The 12,540-nt window shown below is 43.8% G+C and overlaps 1 protein-coding gene across 2 annotated transcripts in view; it reads left to right on the forward strand.

Moving 5' to 3' along the window:
• The window catches only part of XYLB (xylulokinase), a 44,665-nt gene extending 33,629 nt beyond the window's left edge, over window positions 1–11,036 (forward strand). For both annotated transcript variants that reach the window (XR_010662944.1, XM_065933010.1), the window contains 2 exons: window positions 1,108–1,202; window positions 5,602–11,036. Coding sequence is in view for 1 of the 2 variants with exons in the window: in XM_065933010.1 (XP_065789082.1) it covers window positions 1,108–1,202; window positions 5,602–5,679 (173 nt within the window). In the remaining variant the exon portion in view is untranslated. The remainder of the gene's footprint in view (window positions 1–1,107; window positions 1,203–5,601) is intronic.
• The last annotated feature ends 1,504 nt before the right edge of the window (window positions 11,037–12,540 follow it).

Consider the following 12,540-nt stretch of genomic DNA (forward strand, 5'->3'; position numbering starts at 1 on the left):
TTGGAGAAGTCTCTCTGGGGGCCACCCCGCTATCCACTGGCCCCTCATCCACACAGCTCTGGACTGGGATATTGCAGCATTCCGCGCGAGAACCAGGCCTCCCATCTTTAGTGGGCCCTCCTTCCCTCCTGGTCTTGAGTTTCCCTTCAGTCTGATACTGCTGCTTAATTTGCTTGGAAATTCCTCTTTTTTCCTTGCCCACCTCCGGCCGCCTTCCCTCTTTCCAGCCCTGTCTCTCCTCTGCTTGATGAGCCCTTACTGAATGCCTCCTGGATGCAGCCTCCTAGACACTGGGGCTCCAGTGGAGACCAAGGCCTGGCCTCTCGGAGCTTCCGTCTCAGGCAGGGAGAGCCCTTAAATCTGTGGCAGTGGTGTGACACGCCCCGAGGAAAGCGGACGGTGCTGAGGGGCGGCAGGGGTGTTCTTAGGGGAAGCTTCTTTGAAAGAGAGGAGGGAACATTCTGCACAGTGAAAAGGCTCTGGGCAGAAGGAATTGAGGGAAGCTGGGGTGACTGCAGTGCAGTGAGCGATGGGGAGAGTGGAGTCATGTGAGGGAGGAGAGGCAGGCAGACCCTCCCCTCTGTCAGAGCCCAGAGGTTAGCTGCCTCCTAACATGCACTTCCGACAAACTAGGCCGTGCTGAGAAGGAGGGCTGCTCTCGAAACTTTTCTTCTCTTTCTCCCCCTTTTTTTCCTCCCCTTTTTTAAAGATGGTTTTATGGAGGTACAATTTATATGATGTAAAAAAATCACCCATACTTGACTGTACAATTCAGTGTTTTTTAGTAACTTTACTAAGTTGTGGTTCTTCCCTGGTGGTCCAGTGGTTAAGAATCCACCATCCATGGGTGAGACATGGGTTAACTAAGATCTCGCAGGCCTCAGAGCAACTGAGCCTGAACTCTGCAACAAGAGACGCCCGTGGGCCGCAACAAAGACTGGGCACAGCCAATATAAAGGGAAAAAAAAGCAAGCATTTTATTAAGTTGTACAACTGTCACCATAATCCAGTTTTAGAACATATTCTCACTCCAGAGATAAAATGCTATTTCCGGGTAACGCCTTCATTTGCAATATGCACTGATACAAAACGAGCTGTCCCTTCTAGGCCTTGCAGCTGGAACAGACGTGCCCTTCGCAGAGATCGTGAAGTTAGCCCCGAATCCCAGATTAGTTGCAACCCCAACCCCAGGAGCATCTCAGGTAAGAGACCATCCAAATGTATTTGTGGCACTTGTGTTGTGAAAAAACCAACCAGGTTCTTATTTCCAAAAGGTAAGTATTTTCTTTGTCACCTACATTACAGTTGATGTGCTCAACTGAAGAGGAAATCTACTTTTTTTTTGTCAAAAAAATAGAGCAAAGGAAGCATATTGTCTCTGAGATTCAGAGATACCTCTAATCTTGTAGCCCCAGGGATCAGATGGCCCACTGGGCGCATCTTCCTTGCTCTGATGCCTTGGAGTGGGTGCTCACTTCTAATTCACAGGGTAACAGAGCCGCTGAAAGACTCTGTCACTTAAGCATAAGACACCCTAGGTTTCTACTGTTCAGATCTGACGTCTGGATCCAAGACAATGGTGTGGTTCCTCAGTCGGGGAACACAGACCCCACTTGCTACAAGTTGCTACACTGGAAAGCAGACCCTGAGTTGTTGATGAGGATGCAAGAGATTTATGGGCTTCCCTGGTGGCTCAGACGGTAGACAATCTGCCTGCAATGCAGGAGACCCGGGTTCGATCCCTGGGTAGGGAAGATCCCCTGGAGAAGGGAATGGCTACCCACTCCAGTATTCTTGCCTGGAGAATCCCATGGAAGAGGAGCCTGGCGGGCTACAGATGGGGTCTCGAAGAGTTGGACATGACTGAGCAACTAACACTTGCACGTATAGGAGGTTTATGAGGGGGCACTCTTGGAATCTGCATCTGTGGAAGGGCAATGGAAGAGGCAGGGCTGGGCCGAGGTAGGAGAGGAGCTGCTGCAGTGCCATCTCAGTGGAGCCCTCGGCCAATCCTACAGGAAGTTCTGAAGCTGGGATGACTCTTTCGAGTTTTACCCAGTTGTAGCAAGGGGCAGTCTGGACGGTTTGCACCACCTTTCCAGTTTGCAGAAGGTCCTTGCAGCCCAGGAGCAGGAGCGACCCAAACAGAGGGCTTTATTACTCACAGTACCGCAGGCAGTGTAGGCTCAATTTTTGTATCAGTGTTCCTTGGCCTTGGAGAGCCATGGGGCAGTGTGGAGTGGACCCACGTGATGGCGTGCCCGCACTGTGTCTGTGACCCAACTGAGGGGACCCCAAGCTTAGGAATCCCCCAGCATCATAAAGGAGCTGCCAACAAACTGGTCCAGCCTTGGCCCTCAAAGGAGTCCTTATCTTTCTGATCCTGATCAGCACACCAATTTCCCCTCTGTCCATCTTCCAAGGCTGTTTGCTATACAAACACCCTTGAAGAGATAGTCAGGAACAAAAGCTGTCCCAAGATGTGTAGAAACACCCCAGAGAACTGTCTCCCGGCCTGTCTTGGAAGCAGAAGCTCCTACTTTCCAGGTGATTAGATAACCCGCCCACATGGGTCTGCCCAGGCTGCCATTACTTTCTGTTGTGTGTGCTGTTTAAAAGGCAGCTCAATGCGGTGGAAAGAGCCTGCCTTGAGATAAAGGGGCTTTGGGTTCTGATTCTTATCATGCCTCTCCCTCTCCATGTGACCTTCACGTGACTTGACCTGCACTCCTCGTCTGCAAACCTCTGTTTCTTCATCTGGGAACTGGGGGACATCTGTCCAGCCTGCTTTTAACCTACTCATTGTGAGGCTTAAAAAGAATGCTTGCCTAGCATGACTTTGCTATACCACAGGAGGTCGGATGGTGTTGCCAGTATTGGTTCAGTGGTTCAGCTGTGTCAGGGCCCTGGGTCAGGTTCTTTGACATTCCCCAGATCATCAGTGGACAAAGGGAACATCATGAGAACCACGTATATCATTTAAATTCTCTGGTAGTCTCATAAAAATTTTAAAAAGTGACTGACTTTAATATATTCAAAATGTCCAAAACACTGTCATTTCAACATGTAATTAATAAGAAAAGTTGCTCGTGTGATATTTTACTTTGTGTGTGTGTGAATGAGCTTTGAAATCTGGTATGCATTTTCTGCTAGCAGCAGCAATCACATTGCAAGCACTGAGGACCGCATATAGCTTGTGGCTACCGTAGTGGATCTTGCTGCACTAGCCGTGTTCCACATGGCCACAGGATGTTCGTAGCTGCTTCTAACATCCTGTGTGCCCACAGCTGCATTCACAGGCAGGAATCAGAGCATGGCATTGGGCAGAGTGTGTCTCCTCACACACTCTTTCTTATCAGGGAGAAACATACTACTCTGTTCCCCTCAACTCCCCCTGCAGATGACCACTTGGTTATATGGTCAGCCTGGGATAGAGTCTGGCTGCTCTTTTATCCTCTCTAGAAGGAGGCCAGAAAGGAAGAAGGGAGCTGGGGAAAGCTTTAGGGTAACAAACAGCTGCGCCTGCCTCATGACAGGTGGCAAACACTTAGAGTGTGTCCTGCCACTCTCCCTGGCTTACTTATGACCTGTCGCTAATAGCTCATGGAACTCTTACTGTCAAACCCAAGTGTAACCTCAGAATCCTTCTCAGCACTAGCTGGCAAGCAGTGACAGGCTGTGGTTGTTGGCACAAGTGACTTATTTGAGGACCGGATTGTAAACAGCCCGGCAGCATCCTCTATTTGCCTTCTGTGGTGCACCTGTGCTCAAGTCGAAACTCAAGACAGGAACTGTATTTTCCCTGTAGGCTCTGCTGAATGTTCCAATTTCCTCCTTGGGGAGGAGATCAAAGGCCCCCTTACTTCCCCAGTGAGTTCATGGGCAGAGGCCCTGTTGTATAATCAGTTGCTCAAGTCCTTGCTTTAGGGGCCGGTTAAGCCAAATTGAAATTGGCATGACCTCCTAGTGGTATATGCGAGTCCCACGGAACTATGGATCCCTGGTCTTCAGTGTTGCTGGTCTATGATGTCTTATCTGTAACACACACTGACCTGAACTGCAAGGCTTACACTTGTGCAAGCTACAGGCGAAAAGAGCTTTAAACGAAAGGCATGAAGAGGGAGAATGTGGGGTTGTGTTTCTTTCGGGCCCTTTTTCCTTTGTTGGTTTTTTGGTTTGGGTTTTATTTTATAGCACATTATATACATAATTTTGTAGTCCATTTTAGTTTTTTTTTTCTTTTAGCTCCTTTAGCCACAGACTTTATTGTTTGAATATTTGCAACTATTACTCTATTGACAGATTTTGATTTTACAAATCTCTACATTTCATATCGCAAGCTCTCTTCACTCCATTTTATGCCTCATTTTCATCAAGAGATATTTCCCCAAATCACAGTTTGCCTGATTGTGTGTTAAAGCATTCTTTCAGATGTATCCCACTTTTAAAATTCTACATTACAACCAAATATTTATATTCTTAAAAATGTGCCTACATGTGATTTTTAATGACTGCATAATATTCTGACTGGCTGATGAATCACATTTCTCAAGCATTTTCCATGTCTTAAGAGCAGTTGCTTCTAGTTTTTTGATTATTATAATTAATCCTATGTGGGTAAAGGATTAACAAAACCTCTGCCTGTTCTGCATGAGAATTTGGCCTTTGGTTAATGTTCTAGCTCTCCTTCCTTCGAGACTTAATAAAAAATGGAATGTCAACAGTATTACTAGGCAACATTGCTTATGGCCTTATGGCCTTGAATGAGGAAACTGCATCTTAAGTGGGAAAACGCAAATACCTAAGGGTAAGTCAGACTTAGGGCTCCCTGAGTGCTGTGACTTCTCACAGGCGCATCTCTTGCCCACGGAGTTGTTGGGAGAGATACTTCTGTGGGAAATGAGGCTACTGCACCTGTCAGATGTGGATTTCATTTCCTTGCATCTGAGCTGTGACCTGGGGGTTAGGGAGGGAAGAAGGCAGGGAGGCAAAGAGACCCTTCCCTGGACACCTGTACAAACTGTTCATGGGCCCTTTCCGCCACTGTGCCAGCACTCATGTTTCTCCAGTGTATTCTGTTGAGTGTCAAGGTGTAACCCATGGTAGTCTTATGAGTCTGAATGTTTAGTGGTGTCTGAAAAGACCTTTGGTGTACCTAGCACCCTACATTTAGGATTATTTCCTTAGGGGAGCTTTGCGGAGTAGAATAACCAGGTCGAAAGCTATGGGCATTTTCAAGCCCCTTTATCCAAATGTAAAGTTGAGGTGATTTCCAAAAGTGTTGCACCACCAACTTCTACCAGCTGTGCAAAGAGACAGTCATTTCCAAGCACCTTCATCAGAATTTTTAAATGTTTTGTAGATTTAAGAACAAAAATTGGTTTCTTGCCTTAGTTCCCATTTTTTAAAGATCTGAAAACTACAGGTTGGGGAACTACTACCATTTCCTCTTTTGTGAATTGACACTTCTCTTTTGTCTGCCCAGCAAAAAAATTAAATTGCAAGTGAGCGGGATGGAAAAGTTTTTAAACTGTAATTTGCAAAGAGATGTCAGAGGCACCTTCCCTTCCCCATCCTAAACTGCTCTTTCCACCCCTCCAGGTCTATGAGGCCCTCCTGCAGCGGTATGCTATGCTTGAGCAGAGAATCCTGAGCCAGACCCGGGGGCCTCCAGAGTGAATTCTGCAGACCCAGGCCCCCTGACCCCACCTGGAGATGTGGCCTTGGACACCTGGGATCCTCTTCCCTATTCTGGGCAGCTCTGCCATCCCCACTTCCCCACCTGATTTCTTGCGGTGCTCCAGCCCTGCTTAGGACCACCTTAAAGCCCATCTTTGCACATCCTCCTGAGCCCAGATGGGCTACTTGCGTCCCCATGCCGTTGTGCCCAGGGCAGGAAGGCATCTCTCTTTTCCTGTCTTTATCCCAGGAGGCAAGATAACACTGAGCTTGGGATATATCCAAGAAAAGTTGTGACTTCTCCCCTTTCAGGACCTAAATCAGCAGATTGGGAAAGACAAAGCAAAATAAATAGATTCTTTCCTCTTTATTCACCAGTTTTCAGGATGATAAGTTGGTCCCCAAGCATCCTCTGAAAGCAATTAGGTTTCTAGTATCAGTATGATACATTTAACATACTTTGTATGTCAATCCATTGCAGTGATGATTCTTCTTTTTGTCTTCTTTCTGACAGCCATTCTCTCCAACTTGTCTCCTGCTTTCCTTGTGTGCATGTGTGAGCAGTCATGTTCAACTCTGGATGCCATGGACTGTAGCCACCTGGCTCCTCTGTCCATGGGATTTCCCAGGCAAGAATGCTGGAGTGGGTTACCATTTTCTTCTCCACCCGCTTTCCTTATTTATCATTCATTCTTTCTTCTTTACTGAGACTTCTGCCCTGTCTACTCTTCAATTATTGCTGGGCCCCAAATCTTTGTTCCCATTCCTCCTTTCCTCTGATTCTGTCCCCTCTTGTTGGATGATTTCATCTAGCCTTGGACCTCAGCTTCTCCTTAAATACTAGTTACACCCAGCTCGGTGTTTGCAGCCAGAACTCTCTCTGGAGTTGGTCAGCATTCTCACAGGGGTACTTCAGACGCAACTCATCTTCCCATGCCCTTCCCCAAACCTCCTCCTCCAGACTTCGTGTTTCAGTGAATTGGTACCACCATCTACCCATTCATTCATTCATGAACCCAAACTCAGAACTCAGATATCTGCTTTCCCACCTCAGATCTGTCATCAAGTAACTTTGGTTATTCCTTCAGTAGTCCCTTAAAAGTAGTTCCTTTCTCTCCACCCCTCCCTGTTTTACTTTAGACCCTTTTATTCCTTGCTGAAATTATTGCAAACGCCCCCATAGAAAGTCCTCTGTGACCTGCCTCCTGCAAAATCCTCCAGATTTTTCTGTTGCTACAGGCCTGCACCTAAGTTGGACTTGGGTTAAACCTAACTACTGGCGGTCTCATCCAGAGGACACAAATGCTGCAACAGGTTTGAGACCTAGAGGATCAGAGCAGAGACTGGTGGGAAGTCAAGGGAAGGAGTTTAGAGGTTTAAGTAGGATAAGAGATACCACATCTGAAAAAGATGAAGTCATCTTGAAAGGGAGTGATAACCCTTCTAAGCTTGATGGATGAAGGCAAAAAAGGAAGCAAAAAGCTGAAGACCACAGCCCATCAACAGCAGGTCAAAGATTCAGAAGAAAATTAGGCAACTCTCCCCCCACCTCACCACCACTTGGACTTACTTGTTAAAGAAATTCCATTACTGATCAACAAACAAGAAGTCTCCTACCAAAAAACAGAGAAAGTTGCTCAATCCACTCCTCATTTTACCCCTGCCCCATAGAGTTGCCCATTATTACAGGGATATCAACATAAACGGAAAAAGGAGCTGATTATTTATACAAATATGAGAAGAAAACAAAATGAGAATGATAACTTTTAAGGCTAATGAAATACTTCACAGAAAAAGGGACAAAGGGTAAATTATAACAACCCTCTAACATGAACTTCAAAATATTAGAAACAATTGTGGCTATGAAAGAATACCACAGATCAGATATCTAGAAACTCAGAATAAAAATGAAAAGGTGAACAACGGATAACGTGAAAAGAGAATGGACCAAACTTGGGAAAGAATTTGAACAGAAAGATAAAATCACCCTAGATGATGAAGACTAAATTACAGCATATCCAAATGAAAATAGGAATGACCGCAAGTACTATAAATTATATAGAAGATAAGAATGAAAAAAGCTAAGGCAGCAAAAACAGTGTGAAGAGCTGGAAAGGCTCAGAAAGAAAATGACAGATAAAGTCTCTGAAAAGATCAGGTTGGCATCAAAAAGTGAGGTAGCAGTGGAGCAGATGTTCAAGAAACTCAGAGAAAAATTATGAACCGAGTGTTTTGTGTCTAGTTAAACTGCCCTTTAAGTATCAAGGATTTTTTTTTTAAGTTTTAATCATGCAAGAGCTCAGGAAATATTGTACTCAACTCCTCGGTATTCTACTAAAACAAGCCTCATCCAATTAGGAGATGATTGGGGAAACTTCAGCAAAAGGATTGCTAGTGAGCACTGAATCGTTTTAGATCTAAGACCAAAGTGAAGGTGGGGATTAGGGTAGAAGAAGAGTATCAAATGGTACATGTTTCGACAAGGTAGAAGTAACAACTAAATTAAAAAAAGAAGAGGACAGTATAAAGAGCTGTCATGAGAATTCCCTAGTGGTCCAGTGGCTAAGACTCTGTTCTCCCAATGCAGAAGGCCTGGGTTTGATCCGTTGTCAGGGAACTAAATCCCACTAAGACCTGGTGTAGCCAAATAAGTAAATAAATAGATAAATGTTAAAAAAAAAAAATATATATATATATATATAACCTCAAAGAGCTCTGTTGCAAAGGCAAAATGTGCAAGTCAAAGTACTCCTGGGGCAAAGGGAAAACATAAAGCAAAATTTCAGAGTGTCCAACGAAGTGATTGAGGGAATTCCCTGATGGTACAGTGGTTAGGACTCCACACTTTCACTGTCTCTGTTCGATCCCTGGTAGGGGAAATGAGATCTTGCAAGTTGTACAACGGGGCAAAAAAAAAATGTTCAAGGTCTAGGTGTAAAATACTTATAAAACTTATAGAAATGTGTTAAAAAGAAAAATTAATGGACAGAAAAAAGGTTGATAATGAAATCTGTAAGATATAATTAAAACAATGATAGGTGAAGTATAGCTTTATAATACTGTAACATTGATAAAAATAAAACAGTAAGAGTTAAATGAATTAAAAATACAGGAAAAAATAAAATGTCAATTCTACCCAATTAAAAAAAAAGACTTTTTTGTTTGTTTGTTTGTTTTTTAATGGAAAGATAAATGCTTTACAGAATTGTGTTGGTTTCTGCCAAACATCAACATGAATCAGCCACAGGTATACATATGTCCCCTGACACTGTATTTCTTTTATCTCCTGAAAGTCCATTTCTGAAGTATTTCATTCTCTCTTCATGATGTTCGTTTCCAGATGTCTTTCAGCATGTTTAAAATAGCTTTTTAAAAATTCCTTGACTGATAGTAACATCATCTCTGCCATTTCTGTCTGTTTCTAATCCTGATGGGTTACATTTTCCTGCTTCTCATATTCAGTTATTTTAAAAATTAAATGTTGGGCATTGTAAATTCTTTTATGGTACAGTGCCAGATGTGTTGAATTCTTTTAAAAAGGTGTTGACCTGTTGTCTGGTAGGTATTTAAGTTACTTATAGACCAGCTTGATCACGGCAAGGCTTGGCAGTGTGCCTTGACTCCAGGGCTAGTTCATCTCCACTGCCCTTGGAGTGACCCTCTGAGTCTTTACTCCCAGTGTCCTGGGTGTTGAGTAAGGACTTGTCCACTTTGACCAGTTAGAAATAAAAAGTGTTCTGTGCCAGTCTTGGAGCTATTCAGCTTGCTTGCTTCCCTCGTGGAGTTTGATTCTAAGTATGTGAAAAGCAAAAGCCCCAAGGAGACTTGTCTGCAGACCTCCAGCTTTCTCAGTACCGTGCCCTCCTCTCTCTTCTCTGCTCCTTCCGTTTTCCCATCTCCAACCTCTGTCTCCGATCCCAACTCTGCAAGGTGGCCAGGTTCTGCTTGTTTCATGCATTTGCTGCACTGTGGACTGGAATGTGTCTCCAGGCAGAAAGCAGGGGCAATCATAAGCCTCACTTCAACTATTTCTCTTTTCACAGAGGTTTCAAGATGGTGCAAAATCCAAAGATAGTTGACTCCTATCTTTTGTCCAGTTTCTTTGTCATGGCTCCGAAGGGCAAATAACTGTTCCAGCTACTGCATGATGACTGGAAGTAAAACATCTTATCCAGCACTTCCAGAGGTTTCTCCACCTTGTAGGAGCCTGACCTAAAAAGGAGGCTTGCCTCTCAGTTTTAAGAGTTCACAAGGATGGACCATTCTAGTTTTTTCTGTTCTTACCAGTCTCTGATTCACTCACTATTGAATTGAAGGAAAAAACCTCTCCTAGTTTCACCAACTGTTCTTGTTACTGAATCTGCTTTCCAGTGACTATCTCTTAGCTATTTTGGGATTCTGTATTTCCCAGGTACCTCTTCCACCCCATTCCTCAGCTTCCCCTTGCACAGACTAGTCCATGAAGCTTTTTTTTTTTTTTTGCTGTTGGTAGTTGTCTCGATTCATTTGTATTTTGGTGTTTTGGGGGAAACCTTGTCACCTGGTTTTATTGTAAATGTACATGGATTTTCTGTTCTTTCTTTTTCTTCTTCCATGTAGTTACTCTGTGAGAATTTTGGAAGATTCAAAAGGTATGCAGCCACCAACCTAGCCTCCGTCTTCTCAGAATCTGGTAGAAGTTTTAAGAGCTTGAATGTAATTTACCAGGCTCTTGTCCCCCTCTCTCTGCAATAGTAGAAGCATGTATCAAAATGTAGCCTCCATTAGCCTGTGTCACTAAGTTACTATAATGAGTATAGCTTGCTTCAGGACCCCCAGCAGACTTACAGTATGAGTGAAGAATAAATTTTGTTGTTTTGAGTCACTGGGGTTTGGGGATTTTCCATTAGCACAGCATAATCTAATCTGTTATAAGAGCTATGGAGAGTTATCTTTTTACCTAATTACCATCCAAGCCAACTAATTTAGTTGACCTCAAGGTAGCTACCGCTAAGTTAAGACAGGGTGGGAAGAACTGTGGGGACAAGAAAGAAAACAGTTTTGAAATGTCTGGGAAATAACTTTTGAAGTTGATGGCACATGGGACAGGTTGGAAGTAAATGGATACGTTTGGGGAGAATTGTATTGCCAAAAAAGCCATGCACCCATCCAGTTAACATACCCCTGAAATTGTTTAATGTACTGGTAATTTAATGTACCTAAATTACCCACTAATATATACTCATGTATGTTTCCTATAGTTCTCATAATTACCCGCTATGGTATATCTCTATAATCAGGGCCTTTCATGAGCTGAAACAGGCTGGGGCTACCTCTGTGTGTTTAAGTAAAAAGGTCTCTAAATAAAATGACAAAAATTGTGCTTCCTTTAAGAGTTTGTCTTGCCAGTTAAATGTACTTAAGCTTCACAATAGAACACGTTATGACTATACAGATACCAAGTAGTATAACGCTATAGTCTTCTGTCTTCTGTCATTAACTTGATATGGAAGGATGCCATGCTCAGCTGTTTCTTCCTGATCCCTTGGTTGCCCACCTTGATCACTGAGGAAGGAAGAAAATGGGAAGAGTGGTTCGAAAACACAGAATTCCTGAAAGGCAGAATTCCCTGCCATAAATTTTAGAGTGGACATTTGTTGGGTTTTTGCCTTTCAACTTCCCATCATCTCATACCTGATATTTCAGATACCCAGCATCACCTTCCCAAACAGCCTGTGGGCACGTGAGCAAATGGTGGTCGAGACAGAGGCTAATCCTATGAGCCTAACAACATGGATTTCAGCTCTGCAAGAGAATCATGGGAACTCCCCATTCCAGTGGGGAGTTCAACTCCAGCCTTGCCAGTGGGGAGTTTCCGGTGGGGGGCTCTAACGCAGAAACCACCTTAATGTGTCTTGGGAACAGAAAGTAGGTCAGTGTGTCTGGCTGATGATGGTGAGATGGTGGAGGAAGTAGGGCTGTTCATATACCAATTTGTTAACCATCGTAATAGGAAACCATGGGAGGATTTGAAGCAAGGGAGAAATGTGAAGTGAGTCCCATTTTGAAAAGATCATTTCAATTGCTATCCAGAACATATAGCCAGGCAAGAATGAAAGAAGGTGACAAGACATGATTTTAGCTCACTGCTCTTGCAGTGGTCCACAAGTTAAGGTACTGGGTGGTGACAGTCTATTTGGAAGAGAAGTGGATTGATGGTGGATGTGTTTCTGAAATTAGATTGCTGATGGACTGAATATGGGAGGAATCAAGAATTACATAAAATTTCAACTTGAACTGTTGGCTGGTTATGCCACTGATTCAGACGTGTACAACTGGAGGAGTAGATTTATTGGGGAATGAGGACCTCTGCTTCAGTTAGGGCAAGTTCTAGATACCTGATAGGCTGCCCAATAGAGATGTCAGGTAGGCATTTGGTTATATGAATTTGAAGTCCCAGAGATGCCAGGGTGGAAGATGCAGATGTGTTGGCTGTTTGGACCACCCTGAGCCCTTATTGTGATAGCCTACCTGGTGTGGAGTAGCAGAGAAGCAGCAGCCAGTCTAATTGTTGGCACGCGCATTATGGTCGCTACCTTCCAGTAGGAAGGAGGCAGTGATTTATCTTTCCTTCCAAGGAAATGACAGTTGCTTTTCTTGTCATATGTCCATCAGTATAGCATTCTATAATCTGTAAGTGACTCTAAAGTGTGGTCCCTGAGGTGTTCCTAGTACTGTGGAAACTAGGGGTGGTGGACCCTCATTTCAACTTCATTGATACACTTTCTACAAAGTGGACTTTTACATAAGGTTTCGTTTGAATAAGGTTTCTGCTATTTAAAAAATGTAGAGCATGGAAGGAATCTAGCCTACTCACATTTT

This window comes from Muntiacus reevesi, chromosome 4 (assembly GCF_963930625.1).
Source record: "Muntiacus reevesi chromosome 4, mMunRee1.1, whole genome shotgun sequence".
NCBI lineage: Eukaryota > Metazoa > Chordata > Mammalia > Artiodactyla > Cervidae > Muntiacus > Muntiacus reevesi.